This window comes from Psilocybe cubensis, chromosome 7, assembly GCF_017499595.1.
Source record: "Psilocybe cubensis strain MGC-MH-2018 chromosome 7, whole genome shotgun sequence".
In the NCBI taxonomy this organism is placed as follows: Eukaryota; Fungi; Basidiomycota; class Agaricomycetes; order Agaricales; family Agrocybaceae; genus Psilocybe; species Psilocybe cubensis.
This window is the reverse complement of record NC_063005.1, coordinates 260,019-274,846: the sequence shown is the minus strand read 5'-3', so window position 1 is coordinate 274,846 and position 14,828 is coordinate 260,019. Positions and strand designations below refer to the sequence as shown.

The 14,828-nt window shown below is 43.9% G+C and overlaps 5 protein-coding genes across 5 annotated transcripts; 2 read left to right on the top strand and 3 right to left on the bottom strand.

Moving 5' to 3' along the window:
- Positions 1–987: 987 nt before the first annotated feature.
- Positions 988–1,919, top strand: JR316_0007622 (uncharacterized protein; the record flags this gene model as incomplete). The annotated part of the gene is made up of 4 exons (XM_047893357.1): positions 988–1,071; positions 1,128–1,355; positions 1,446–1,688; positions 1,737–1,919. The coding sequence occupies 4 exons, from the start codon at positions 988–990 to the stop codon at positions 1,917–1,919; spliced, it is 738 nt and encodes a 245-aa protein (XP_047746672.1).
- A 567-nt stretch (positions 1,920–2,486) lies between these two features.
- JR316_0007621 (uncharacterized protein) lies at positions 2,487–5,875 on the bottom strand (the record flags this gene model as incomplete). Its single annotated transcript, XM_047893356.1, has 8 exons — positions 2,487–3,174; positions 3,229–3,370; positions 3,425–3,613; positions 3,664–3,900; positions 4,146–4,474; positions 4,527–4,720; positions 4,771–5,139; positions 5,489–5,875. 8 exons carry the CDS (start codon positions 5,873–5,875, stop codon positions 2,487–2,489), a joined length of 2,535 nt encoding a protein of 844 aa, XP_047746671.1.
- Positions 5,876–10,197: 4,322 nt separating this feature from the next.
- JR316_0007620 (uncharacterized protein) lies at positions 10,198–11,590 on the top strand (the record flags this gene model as incomplete). Its single annotated transcript, XM_047893355.1, has 6 exons — positions 10,198–10,282; positions 10,345–10,524; positions 10,587–10,730; positions 10,792–10,998; positions 11,069–11,198; positions 11,338–11,590. 6 exons carry the CDS (start codon positions 10,198–10,200, stop codon positions 11,588–11,590), a joined length of 999 nt encoding a protein of 332 aa, XP_047746670.1.
- A 737-nt stretch (positions 11,591–12,327) lies between these two features.
- JR316_0007619 (uncharacterized protein) lies at positions 12,328–12,673 on the bottom strand (the record flags this gene model as incomplete). Its single annotated transcript, XM_047893354.1, has 2 exons — positions 12,328–12,354; positions 12,452–12,673. 2 exons carry the CDS (start codon positions 12,671–12,673, stop codon positions 12,328–12,330), a joined length of 249 nt encoding a protein of 82 aa, XP_047746669.1.
- A 356-nt stretch (positions 12,674–13,029) lies between these two features.
- JR316_0007618 (Lipase) lies at positions 13,030–14,566 on the bottom strand (the record flags this gene model as incomplete). Its single annotated transcript, XM_047893353.1, has 10 exons — positions 13,030–13,139; positions 13,197–13,271; positions 13,336–13,361; positions 13,420–13,493; positions 13,562–13,650; positions 13,710–13,795; positions 13,868–13,981; positions 14,053–14,122; positions 14,190–14,258; positions 14,347–14,566. 10 exons carry the CDS (start codon positions 14,564–14,566, stop codon positions 13,030–13,032), a joined length of 933 nt encoding a protein of 310 aa, XP_047746668.1.
- Between the last annotated feature and the right edge of the window lie 262 nt (positions 14,567–14,828).

Here is a 14,828-nt window from a genome sequence, read left to right as displayed (position 1 = left end):
GGCAAGATGCTCTTCGATTTCCGTATCGTCTTTGGTGTCTATGAACTTCTGGCATATGGTATCCAAAAATGATTTCTGATCTTCTCCGATGAAGCGCCAAAATCGTCGCTGGAGTCTCCAACATTGTTCCATCCACACCCCGAGGGGTTCTGGTTTCTGTAATTCTGTATGGCGTACAACGCTTCCTCTTTTCTCTGGAATATCAGCGCTTAGGTAGATGTCTTTAGTAGATTAATAGCTCTATATGAATATATCCAACGTACGGGTTTGGGTGGTGTTCTTGATATGCCTCACGCCTTTCCATCAAAATCTTGCCTCGCTCTCTGTATTGTTAAGAAAACAGTTGAATACCAATATGATGTAGTATATCTGTCTGGCAGAGTAAACTTACTTATAATAATGACGTTTGGCTTTGGCACGATTTGCAGCTTTTAGTTCTTCGTCGGTTTTGTACTTTTTGGGTCTACCCATAGTGATGGTATAAGGCAAAGTATGCGTTGCACTATGAAACATAGTTGAGTTGTGGCTGAACCACGGATTCTTCTAACTTTTACTAGCCAGTGTAGAAACCTGTATTCAAATTGGTATCTTTCCAAAGGGGTTATTATTCTGATTCCAAATATGGCTTTAAAGAATCCATACATAGTCTGTGTAATTGTCTATGCCATTTCTATGTTATTATATGTTTCAGCCGACCTTCCCACAAAGGTATAGACCGGGTCGGGTTTCCGAATACCCGAACTATGTTGTTGATGTACATGTGCGCTTGACTTATCTATGGCCTTCAACAATTGTCCATCAACTGCTGAAGTGCCAATAGATATTTCTTCAAGAAGCACAGGCAATCCCTGCCATTCCTTTCACGATTGTCCATCAAAATGGACTTCAAGAGGAGTACGAACCTTGTACACGGGCCTCTTTACACTGTAATCCATGCAACCTCGAGTGGCTGCTCCTTCTGTTTACTTCCATCACAACTGCCTCACAATGCCAAAAACACGCAATGTCAAGATGAGTAAAGCCACGAAGAGGGACGACTCACTTCAGTCTAGGGTGTTACACCCATACCCAGTAAGTATCGAGTTACGACCGACAATATTGATTCACTTCTAACGTGTTTTTTGAAGCCTGTCACTATCCAACCTCGTCGCAAGATGATATCACGCGCTGTTGCGGCCGCACAATTCAAGCTCGCTGAGGAGGCTGGTCCCTATTACCTTCAAGCGTGGAAGCTTGGGGAGAAGAATGCTTTCCTCGACCGTTTCTACGCTGTGTGGTTCACCCTGTGGCCAGAGATACCAAAAGACAAGGATGACCTGGAAGCTGTCGCTGATCGCAGGCGAACCACTCGTCGGGTGCGTATCTTGTAACTTTCTAATCTGTCTTGGTTTCTCTAAAAGTTTCAATAGAGAATTTTTATCGAATTATGTTTTGCTGGGGTCTAGCGTGAGCCTGCCACCATACACTGGAATGATTTTTGCAAAGAAACCCTTCGTCGTCATGAAGAAGAAATGAATGCTGAGAAAGAGAAAGCTAAACAACAAGAGGAAGTCAAAGAACGCCAAGTTCAAGCACAAAGCTACCTTGCGGCCCAACGTAAGAAGGTCTCTCAGCTCCAGAAGGACGCGGAGATGCTCAAACATGCACAGCTCTTGGCGGAATTTGCTACAGAAAGTCAGCAAAGAATGGTATGTCTTGTTATCAGAGATTTAATCTTTACTTACGCCCTGTCTAAGATTGTCAGATTGCAGTTGCCAAATATCAAGCCCGCATTTAGGCATTGTTCTGGAAAACTCATTCCATCCCCCCTCCGAAACTTGTATACCTCAGATACCACCGCTTCCGACCCCGCCTCTGATGAAACGGATGGTGCTGCACTCCAAGACGCTCCTTCAGACTGCGCGCCCCTCCAGATATAGTCAACACCTTAACGTTATAACATGTTTTTCATTTTACTTATCTATTCTTGCATGTTCTATATGTCGTATTTTTTGTTGTTGTCCCTCTGTAACTTGAAAAATAAATTGTCTTGGGACTTGAATACTGAGCACTATGTCCAGAGAACTCTCAATCATTGCAGAACTGTTAATTATTAATGCCTTAGCGCAGAGAGACTATACACATTAGTGACACTCTATCATAACCCATGCGTTCCGCCCTTCCATCTGTGTTAGCGACTGCGAAAGACCCTGCCATTTGTTCTGGCAACGCCGCATAATATCTCCACAGATTGATTGTTGTCGATGTGCGTAAGCGACTTTTCCGTTGCAAAGTTCCTGCTGCATTGGTATGACGGACTCAGCACTGGCATTGTATTGCGCTAGGACTGCCACCGCGCGATTTCTCCATTGATTTTGTTGCCATTCAAAATAGGCTAAGACCCGGCACATTTCTTCAGCAAGCAAAATACACTCCTCTTGCCAACGATGAGCCCTTGCACGCGACTTACACCACTCCACACGTAAAGCTGAAAAAAGACGGCAAAATTAAGTGATTGTACTCTTGCAGCCTGTGATCTGCATACCTGCTTGGGTGCATGCATCAGCGTCAGCACCAGTTCCTTGGACTTTCCAAATCCACGACAATTGCTTCCTGCCCTCGCTACCAAAATCGTCCATTGATGTCAGACCAGCAACGTCTTCGTCTAGAAGGAGGCGATAAACAGTGCGCCACGAGGTTTCGATGAGACTCGGAGACAGGTTTTCCAATGCTGTATATATCCTCCTATATGTCTTCACCAAATAATTGATTTTATCTTGGACATCTGACAGTAGCTTCTGACTTCGAGTTTGCATACGTTGGCCACGAAAATGACGGTATTTTGACTTGTACATGTGCGACCGCAGCAACAAAAGTGCCCGGAGTGATGTTGGAGTTTCGTCGGCTTGTGCGTATCGATACTCCCACTCACATTTGAGTAACAAATGTGAACATTGAAGAGTATTGGTGTTGAAAGAGGGGAGAAAAAGTTTCATATCCTGTACAGCAACTGGATCTGTAGCTCCCGCATCATCACGCGAGCGGAGCGAAGCTACAACAGGCATGTATAAATGCTGGACAGATATCCATGCATCTATGCGACGTCTAAGGGAATTAGACCGCTCCAATACCTTTGACTGTTGTAAACTAGTGGCATGAAGTCCGAGTTTGGAGCTATCATGTGCAATACGGTGCCTTGAAGATTAATTAGTAAATGACTTAGGCTCGTCATAGACAACCAAAACATACTGAAGTTCCTCAAATTGGAGTCCCTGATATATAAGGAGGCTTGGGCTAATATCATCGTGCAGTTGTACGGTGTCTCCTCTGGCCAGAGAGGCCGCATCCTCAGCAGCAAGCTTTAGTCGTACGTCCCTTTCGGTTACGGTGGCTATCAATTGGGGTTGAATATCAAAGAACTCTAGAACCGTTTTTGATTACTTACCACCTTTCCCCTTTGCTTTTGGGATGACATACGGGTTTATCTGGCTAGGATCCTGCTCCCACGCCTGACATAGCCGGGTCCACTCCGTAGTAGCTTCTACAGGTAAAGCAGCATCAAATTCAATGAAAGCCTCGACGTGTTCCTCCCGAGCGGCAATGGCTTCTTTTGCCTTGCGTACAAATGTTTCGGCTATAAATTGAAGTATGAGATACTTCAGAAAAACAAAGTGAGTTGTCTACCTATTCCAATGATTTTGCGCCAGTTATAATCCCCAAAATGGTCGTCCAGGGTATCGCTCCGAGATCCAGGCCCCATCTCCTTCGTGCTACTGGCAACTCCATTTGCTGATGACCAACCACGTTCAGGAGACTCGCCATCTGTGCGGCCAACTCGAGGAGTCAAATTGAACAAGAAGGAGGTTTGACACTTTGGGATATGCGCTGGAAGGTGAAACTTTGGTACCAAGTACACGATGTCTAGATTTAGAGTTGAAAGAGAGTTTGATGGATATACCAAACACCGTTTCATCAGATTACACCACCACTGGCAAGCAATGTCATAAGATACGACCAAGCGATGGAGAAGGATGAACGCTATGCTTGACAGAAAAAAGTAATCCATATTAACATATCTAAATATTCCGCAGTTTGTGATTGTGAGCAAGAGTGATGGACAATGTGACAAGATGGTAAGAGATTGATGGATAACTTCTACAGTTGACCAAGTACATACCTTTCGCCCTTTTGAAGGTCTCCAACTGATACCGGACGCTTCATATCGTGCCGACTGCATTCAACAGTGCCTAACCCACTGGCAGCTGCTCCCTTGCCACCTCGAATGCTTGCAGATTTGATGGCGTCGTGATTATTGCAATTACTTTTCTCATCGGGTATCTTCGAATCATAAATATTCAAGTATTCTCTGAACTTCCTACCTTCAACCATGTAAGCATAGCCATGGTTTAAAGGGGGATCTCGATTGTCATTTGATACATTCATTCTCTTAAGTTGAAAATTTGCATCAATTCCAACAAATAACGAGTAAATCCATCTATAAGAGTGTAAATTCAAGTCAGGGATAGACAAAAGCTATAAACACTCACTGCTCAGACTCTGGGCGCTCTTTCCAGTCTTCGGGAATATTGATACCCGGATGAGGGCACGCGGGGCACAAAACAGCACATTCGCCTTCTTTTGTCCCTTGAACACCCGATTCTGCATGGCCACGCCCCATGCGCTTAAGCAACCTAACATGCCTCCATTCTCTGACAATACGCATAAAGACAGGGTAGCGATCCTGAAAAGAATTAGCACCATTGTAAATTATCATCGGTACACAGAACTTACCGGAGGTGATTTTGTTCCTGTGTTATCCGTCAACCTTGATAATGTTTGATAAAATTCAAAACCAGACGACTTGGTATTGAATGAAAGCATTTGGAAGTATTCGAGAACTTCGAAGGTCGCGGCTGTTTTGGGGTCGCTGACTGTAGAGGGGAATAGACGTGCACGGAGAAGTTGAGTGGGTCTTGATTGCGCCATGGTACATCCACAGTAATCCAGAGCCACCTCGTGAATCCCATTCACTGATATTATCACAAAGCTATCATTGAACGCAGGAATGGGGACCTCGCAGATACCGTTACCATGGCCAAGTTGAATGCGGAGACCCAGCGATTTTGAAGATATTCTTCTGAAATATGTACCGGTCCAATGCTGAGATAAATAATGAGTAAGTAACCAGATTACTGCGAAATGTAGATAGAAAAACCTCTATTCTGTGGAGCGGATTCTGCTTGTGCAATGATACTATACAATCCGTGCACAACAGAACTCCACCCCAGCAATCTCTACAGCGAAACGAAGCACCATCTAATAAAGCACGGCATGATGTATTGCTGCACCGGTCCAAGGGTCCAGCGGGAGCCTCTAATCGTAGCAGCTCGTCAACGTAGGAGTCAATGTGTGGGGTCCAGAAATGAATTGGATGCGTCTGAAAGTTAGAACACGTCACATGGGGAGTATGAAAGACAAAGGTGATACTGATAAGTAGGATCAACTTCACCAAATGGGTTTTCCTTTTTTTTTGAGAATTTTCAGTCATATCTGATTGCTCGGATTGGACTTCTGTGCGTCGAAAATATTTAATTATCCCCAAAGCTTCCAGCTCACAGTCCTCCATTTCTTGTATTTCAATATCACCATCAAACACACGAAATGGAGTTTCATTTTGCAACACCCAATCAAGGGTTGGTGTTGGGGAGTCATTGGACATCAATGGAGGGAAAGGTTTGGGGTCAACTCCAACAGGCAAAGAAAGACGAACTGTTTGCTGTTTTCTCCCTAGATAGTCTGTGTGCACGTCACCCTTCAATGCCTCTTTGACCATTTTCTCGTCTGGCGATTCATATTCATCTACTTGAAAACTCTTCTGTTTGCGTCGTCGTCCCATGGCTTGGAAATTCTGAAGGATGGATCGGAAATGTAACAGAGTATGTGGGTCTGAACTTGAGATCGAATAAGGATAGGTTGGTTGTCTTGGTTACAAAAGCTTTATCTTGCTGATGGACATTTCAGAAGGATTCAAAAACGTTGATGTGTTCATTGTATGAGAGCAAACAATTGCCAATTACTAATCAAATCTACGTTTCACAGCTTTTGGCCGGGCCCAGAGTGTCCTCATCCGGACTTGTTGAATCTAATTTGTCGTTGATTTTAAGCTGACCAGTCCTGATTTGTTCTTGAATACATATCAAAGCAATTTGTCTAGTCGTATGCATGAGAGATATATAACTGTTGGGGAGAACTCAGAAAATACATACTCTATTTGCCTGTGACTCAAGTACAGAATGCCATCATCTGGAAAAGGCGGTATCAATATGCCAATTGGTTTAGCAGACAACCTCCCTATAGTTCAAGCACCGTGCTGGTTAGGATGCACTCGGAGAGAACAAAAATCAAAAACATACTGGTGCTTGAGCGAAGATTCATGATGATGAAGGCATCCCCTAACCTCGACTGCGGGCTCTTATAGAAAGCAGGCCATGTATCCAAGGATGAACAAGTAATAAATAGCGCTTGATTGACAAATGATACAAGTAGCGTTCAAGCCGGTAATCCGTTATGATTGACAATAGCGCTTGCAGCTTTAAACGGCGCTAAATTATTGACAAGTCAGATATAAATAGCACAGCCTGATCGACAATTGAATGGACGGGGGTATGCGCCAAAAATGTGCTGTGGAGTGATGTACAAGATTTACTGCAGTTCTACAAGCTATACAGACCACTGAAGAATAAATTTAGGCATCAATATGCCCAATGATGGACAACAGGCCAGGAGAGAGGAAGGGAACATGGACCATTATACGCTGCTGGTGTGATTGACAAATTGATGTTGTGCGTTGAATAATCAAACAAACTGAACCTCACTGAGCATTGATGGACAAAGATGCAGTACATTGTGTATAAGGACTATGGACAAACTACAAAGATTTCAATACCCAAAGGATGATTGACAATGGCAATACCTGGCTTCATGAAGAATATTGATTGACAATAAGGAATCATACTGCATACAGTAAGCTCTATACAAGCCACGTGTAATAGTGGGATGATGGACAATTTCAGGCGATGCCACAATTTTTTTTTACAAACAAGATACCCTACAGGAGGTCATTTAAAAATTGTCCATCAGGAGGTGATGGACAACTTGAACGAATGCCTCTTCCTTGTGTAGGCCTAAGACATTGTCCATCAGGAATTGATTGACAGTCTACGCTGCTTCCGTATGCAGACCAGCAGAGTTGCAAAAGATATGTGCTGCTTGTCAATGGACGGTAGTAACAGTTGTTTATTGATGACAATTGGCACTACAATACAACGGTATTATCAATAAAAATGACTGTAAGGCCTGAAGATGCGGCTAACATTGTCGTTGGTCTGTATAGAAAGGTCATAATTTGTACAACGAGAACGAGTGCTAAGACTTACCATGAGCATGTATGGCCTCACAACACCCCTCAAAATGAATGTCGACGCGTCTGAAGGGGGACTTGTGTTGTCCAACAGCGGTTGAGCCACCAAAAGCATGCGAATCGGAACAACCCGTGCTGAGAACCAAACGTGTACACATCGGGATATTCAGAATATGCAGTTTCCACGAAGTGGGTAATCGAACGTTACAAAATATTTGAAATATAATAAGGTTTTAAATGATGCAACACGCTTGAAATACAAAAGAAATACATATGTTAACTAAGATTGTAGTTACATGGCAACATCCAAATCTTTAAAGAATGTTGTGATAAATTTTATACATAAAGTACATTTCAAGAATGACTTGTATATTAAATCTGAATCATCCTCTTTGAGACTAAGATATTTTATATCAAAGTTGTCCTTGAAAGGAACTTTGTATTTCAAATCCATTGTAACTTTTGAATGCCTCGTGAATATCGAAAAAAATTTAAAGTACAAAGGTCCTTTGTGGGCTCGCTTAGACATAGCATGTTTTGCACCATCTGTTGTTCATAGACATTTGAAATACAATACTCCCTTACATGCTGCCACATATATTGAGTTTGTTACTACTTACAAAGGTCCTTTATATTTTAAATATACAGGAACCTAATATCAGTACTTTGTATGTTATAACATATCTCAAATATGTTGTTCCAATATATTCTGTGCCCGCTCATCGCCCATTGAGTGCCCAACAGTTGCCCACTATAACAGCCACTGCGTGCCCACCTACATCTGGCATTGAACACCATTTTGCAGGCATCAATTCAGTAAACATGTTCAATGCCCGCAAAAGAGATCTAGGTGGGCACCCAGTGGCTGTTATAGTGGGCGACTGTTGGGCACTCAATGGGCAATGAGCGGGTGCAGAATATATTGGAACAACATATTTGAAATATGTTATAACATACAAAGTACTGATATTAGGTTCCTGTATATTTAAAATATAAAGGACCTTTGTAAGTAGTAACAAACTCAATATATGTGGCAGTATGTAAGGGAGTATTGTATTTCAAATGTCTATGAACAACAGATGGTGCAAAACATGCTATGTCTAAGCGAGCCCACAAAGGACCTTTGTACTTTAAATTTTTTTCGACATTCACAAGGCATTCAAAAGTTACAATGGATTTGAAATACAAAGTTCCTTTCAAGGACAACTTTGATATAAAATATCTTGGTCTCAAAGAGGATGATTTAGATTTAATATACAAGTCATTCTTGAAATGTACTTTATGTATAAAATTTATCACAACATTCTTTAAAGATTTGGATGTTGCCATGTAACTACAATCTTAGTTAACATATGTATTTCTCTTGTATTTATAGCGTGTTGCATCATTTAAAACCTTATTATATTTCAAATATTTTGTAACGTTCGATTACCCACTTCGTGGGAACTGCATATTCTGAATATCCCGACGTGGTATTATGGAAGTACAGCCAGAACGGCCTTCGGCTAGATATGCCGGCCGACTCGAAAGTATCGTGTTAGGCGGCATTGCACACGTTCAGGCAAGGCTATGGTGTCTCGCAATTCCTCACGCGCACAGAGGCTCCGAGGGGCATCACGACGCCTAAACTATAGCGGTAGGATGCATCAAACGGAGTCGTGTGTGGTATTAATAGCACAGAGGCCAGCTGGGTGGCGGTGAAAATGAAAATCGTAGGTTGACCGGCATGAATGTGAATTATTGAACATCATGGATACATCGGCAGTATGAGAACACTTGTGAAAAACAGGGGTATCTGGATATCCTGGTTCCAATGGAGTGGATGTGAGTGTAGTAGCACTCGCGATCCCGTGAAGAAAGCCACGCTCTGAATATTTGATAGACGCACATGTGTGAATCCAAATGACGGCATCCAATCTATGTTTAAACTTAGTATGAAGAAATTGTCAAGCTGTTGACACAGCTTTTATATACTGACTGGCACGCAAAAGGTGTGTCTTTTCAACGAACATCCTGTATGACGTTCTTATAAACCCCGTCTGACACCTGATACCCGTGTCAACCCGAGAAATCTGATACGAAGGAGTCATCTAGCCTGTGAGGTTGTGTTGTGGTACGCTTTCTACAAGGTTTTCTTTCCGTAGACACAGTGATACAGAGTTACATCGTCCAAAAAGATTTTAGCACCTTTCAGCGGGTAAGAACACAGTCGGTAACAGATTCTTGTGATGGTGATCCTGTACCGGTCTTTTTTTCACACATGAGAGAAGAACAATGGGGCGCTATTGCCGAGAAGAAATGTTCTTCTTCTCGTTTAGGCATAGTGCCTGAGCACTTGCGATAGCAATCGATGGGACTCGACATACCTAGGATACACAGTTGCGATGTAATAACACTTCCTGTATTTTATTTGTTATACACACAATCTGTTGGCAAGAAATGTCGAAGCCCAATAGATAACAGACAGGTCACTCGGCCACGAGGTTAAAAGAAGGACTGTGTTGCCTGCCATGAGGTTCCATTGTGGTGTCCCAAATCCGAGTGGCGGAAAATGAGAGGAGTTACATTGCCTCATTGTGTGTATGTGTGGGAGAAAAGTTGATTTTGACAGTTGCAGCGCTGATACACGACAGAATAGTGAGTCAGAAGATCGAGACTCGGCACTGGTTAATGAGCCTGGGATTTTTTGTGTGTGTCGCCACTCGATTCCTATGTTTTGAGGGAAAAATTCTGTTCCCTCCCTGCTCACACCGTTCTCTCTCTTCCCTATCGCACCATCCTCCTTTGCGCTTATCCCAATGGCCCAGTACCAAGAAGAATCCTTTGTCATCCCTTCCAACACCTTCCTGCCTGGATACTTCTCCTCCATGTTTGAATCGGAGTGTGAGTATCGCGGACGATTTGAGGGACAAATGCTTGATGTTGATCAATTCTTCATGCCATAGTAACATCTGAATCAATCTTGGGACAACATCTGGCACAGGAACCTGGCAGCGGTAATGGATATCTACCTGAATTCCAATGTGGTCCAAGTACGGTGGAAGTATCTTCCGCCTCCCATATACCGTTGTCCTTGTCGTCGTTAGGTTTTGATGGTGAAAACTCCAACACTACCGAACTTTACTGTAAGTCTTTGAATTGCACACAGTAGCAAGATATGTCCAATTAAACAGAACACCTATTGTAGCATCATATCCACCGCCATCCACATCATCTACGAATAACTCCTCATTACATCCTGCGACGGAAGAGGAGATACAGTTTTTCCATCCATGGTACCCTTCTTTTCCCTACACGGAAGAAGAGTTGCTGGCGCAGGATAATTTGCAAAGTGAGCCGGTTTCACAAGAATTTCATTGTTATTTATGCACATAACTGATCACACTTGTCAGCGAGCACCCATGCGTCCCCCCCGACACACACTGAATCTGGGTGGGACACTTGGCCACAAGACTCATCGTCAACGACCCGCGCCCCAATATTTAGGGGCGACTATCCGTCTTCCTTTATGGAAGCTTTGGCGTTCCCCGCCACAAACGAAAATTTGGGCTTGACACAGGTGTCCCCAGGTAATCAGCATGAAAACAATTACCAGACCTGTACGTCCTAAAATACAGTGGTTTTGGGCTTGCGGACTGATGATTCCTACTATGCTTCTCTTGAATGTAGTCTCAAATACTTTTGGAGAAGGTTTAGGTAACAATCCCACATCCACAGGCGAACAACAAACTGTCGAGGATCCATGCTCCGGGTATCACCCTGTCGAGCACGATCACAGTGAGCGAAACGCACATGGAAGGTATGTATACCTGCCCCTTCTCCAGCAGTAGATATTGACCAGAATTTTCAACATACAAAGCAGCGTGTTCCAGAGGTATGTGGTCATTGAAATTTTTTGTCCTTTAGAATGAAGGATTCTGACGAGACGTTTCCCACAGCGGTCTATATGGCCAGAACAATGCCTCGGAGTGGCTACCCGGGGCATATGAATCCATCGAAGAGGAAGTACCACATACCTACGCAGGTACATGGACGGACGAGTCCATTGCACCGGAGCAGCCGACTCCAAGCACCTCCCAGGTACAAGGCCACGTCCCCAGTTGTATGGGGGGCCTTGGTGTCAGCGTCACACGTGAACGCAAGAGGAGGAAGGACAAAGGGTTCCGGTTCGTCAATCTAGCTAGCAGCTAGATTGACGATGGTGGTGGGTACACGACTCACAAGCCGAAGATAAGATCAAAATCTATACCGTAAGTGTTCTGTTCCCTCACAAGTAAACAATCTGACAAGTACCTTGACACTTTTCACAGGTGCGAGATGTGCTTCACCGCGGGCTGCAGCGACTGTAGGGAACGAGGGAGTCATCGAGGGTCGAGCCGGTGGACAAAGGTGATGCGTCAGCGCTCACCTTTTTTCTTCCGGCTTATACTACCGCGATATCGATGGCTGGGTGCGTGGGAATTCCGCGCACACCGTCCGCGATGGCTCGAGAGCTCTATAATAGGCCTCTTCGAGAAAAAATATAGTCGGATAGACGTGTTTTGGTAGTATTGTGATCAAATTAGTACGCAATAAATAGCTTTCTTTTATAACTTGCAATCACTTTCTTTTTGAGATATACTCTATGTGAAGTGTAGCATTAGACATCCCCAACCTCGAGCTAAATCTCACGAAATTTTGGATCTTGACGCGCGCGTTTGAAGACCGACACCGTGACCTCCAAATTACCCTATTTATGAATCAAAATATACATGTACAAAATACCCTCTCCAATCGGAGACAGAGTCTGAAGTCGCGTGCCATTCGGACTTACGCTCTGAATTTTCTCATTTTTTCCCCACCCTGTGTTGCTTTCTGTTGGCATAGGAACCCTTCCGAAACGAAGTTACCGAGCTGCCTATTTATTAGCTGGCTGACCCTCCGATGCTTCAGAGCTCGCATACAATTAAAGCTTGCTGTATGACTTGGGAATGACTGACACAAACAAGCAGCACGTTAAAGGACCTGATCTGATGAGGTTGTCCTTCAATAATTGTACATCCCTTTCCATACTCTATTCTCCTGATTGTCGTCGTCGTCCTCATCAGTTTCTTCTTCATCGTCTTCTTCGTCTGAAATAGGGCCCTCCCATATGACTGCGACTCCCAAAAATTCCTCGAGCTCACTAACAGTCGACGATACATCTTCCAATTTCGACCCGCCATTGCCAACAAGACATATAGTTTCAACTGAGCCTCCCGCATTCCTCCGCCGCTTGATATACAAAAGGAACATCTTTACATAGACCATTTCTCGGACGCGCGTCAGCGCGAAATGTTTGAAAATATGTCTCTCGTTTCACATGGTATTTCACAAAGTTTATGTTTGTGACAATCTGTACGTATTATCAAGTACTTTCAAGTCATTTCTCTTCAAAATTTTAACAAATATAAAGCATCACGAGTCTCTCCCTTTTCTCCCCGTTTTTTTTTTTGGTGATTTTTCGTTTTGGACACCCACTCCTATGAACGGAAAACCATCTTTCTCATTCCAGGTCGTGGAGAGCGGCAGAGACGATGAGAATAATGACAGGGGCCCTATTATGAACAAGATACATTGTATTGCGTGTATTACTGGTATACTTCTCGAGTTTAACAGTCCATGCTCACACCACCGTACGGACCGTGATGGTCAGCCACATTTCCAACAAAAACGTTGGGTACATCACCCGTGCTGCATTGCGTGCTCGGGTTATCCTGGCCTAGATCACCAATAATTAGAAAATTAAGCAACTTGTCCAACTGAACATATAGCTCACCTGGACATGCGAGCCACTTTTTGTCATCTGTAATGTGCACTTCACCTGATGGGTGGTGGTAGCCTAGATAGATTCCTATGTAACATCAACGGGTGGTAGTGGTTAGAGACTTAATACGATAAGGGAAGCTCTATCGGACCTGGAACTGTTGGAACAGGGTCCTCTCTGAGAGGTAGAGTCTAATCAAAAACATGTTTGGAAAGAACACCAAATTGATCCTAACCTATTATTAATACGGGTGAGCTGCTTTCCTTTGATATGGTTATCAACGTATTTCGCAAAATTCTGATTTCCAACCTATAAAATGAAACAAACCCAGGGTTTAGCAGTGCACAGTTTAATTACAAGTTAACTGGAATACGTACACGGGGCATTCCGTATCCGATCACACGGAATGTAACGCCTGTGATATGAAGAGGCAGGTAAACACCATCAAGAAGCGCAAGCGCACCACCTGGTATGCATTTTCCTATATCAGAGACGATAAAAATCCATGTCATGAGGATTCTTTACCGAGCGAGTGTCCCACTATTGTGACTTTCTTAGCAGAGTGCGCTGAGATGCCTTTCTTGACCCATTTCAAGATCGTCGTTGCCGTTCTGTTTAGCAGAGTAGCCGCCTAGCGCATTAGCATGGCTGTGATATCACCACGAATACAAATGCGGACTGACTTGGCTTGTACAGTAGCGAATCCACTGTGCACTTCAATGGCCGGGTTGACGCCGGGGAACAATGTCGGGTCGAGCTTTGTCATAGAGATCTGCGTATCCGTAAGTGCTGCATTGCTGTAGAATGGGAAGTCCCCAGATCATTAGGTGTTCTAGTATAATGGTGAAATTTTGAGAGTAACACATACGTATCCGAGATGTTGGTGCCCTGGTGGCCAACTATAACACTCTCGAGTGACGGAGAGTATCCGACGTACCCTAACATTAACACACACCCTCATCAATAATGGAAAATTGTCTGAGTAATAAGGAAAGAGATGCTCACAGTACTGCACCGTCGAGCCATCTCCATCAGACGCAATCGGGATAAAATCCTTATTAGCCTTACACGTCGCTACACGAATAATTATCGACATCCGCGTCGGAACAGGTCAGAACCATAAGACGTCTGCGGAAGGGAAGATAGACACGCATATACGCACCTCCGCAATTCCATTTCGCCGTCTGCGCAGGCGTGCAGTATCCCGCGGCCGCGAAGTAGGTGAACGGCTTGAACTCGGCGATCTGCGCTTTTGTGAGGGGTGTAATCGCTGCGTTCTGCCGCGGGAGCAGCTCTGTGGGTCCAGTAGGGGATCCTGCTGTGTATTTGAGGCAGGAGACGATGATGATGCAAATGGAGGTGACTACTCGGAGGAAACGCATGGTTGATCAACGAGGCTGCTGTGCCGGTGTCGAGTCGGAGAGCAACTGTCCCTTTACATTGTTGGATTAGCTGGTTTGCTTTTAAAGACTTTATCTGTTAAGCGTTCCCGATATTCGACGCGCTAATCGTGTTTATATCCGCACAATGTACCTGAACTAGGGAATTGCCTGGCAGAAGAACGGTAAAAGCAAATAGAAATGGGTTAGTCTCTCATTAACCGGTGTCCTAAAGGTCGTTTAAAAGTCATCAGAAAGAACAACG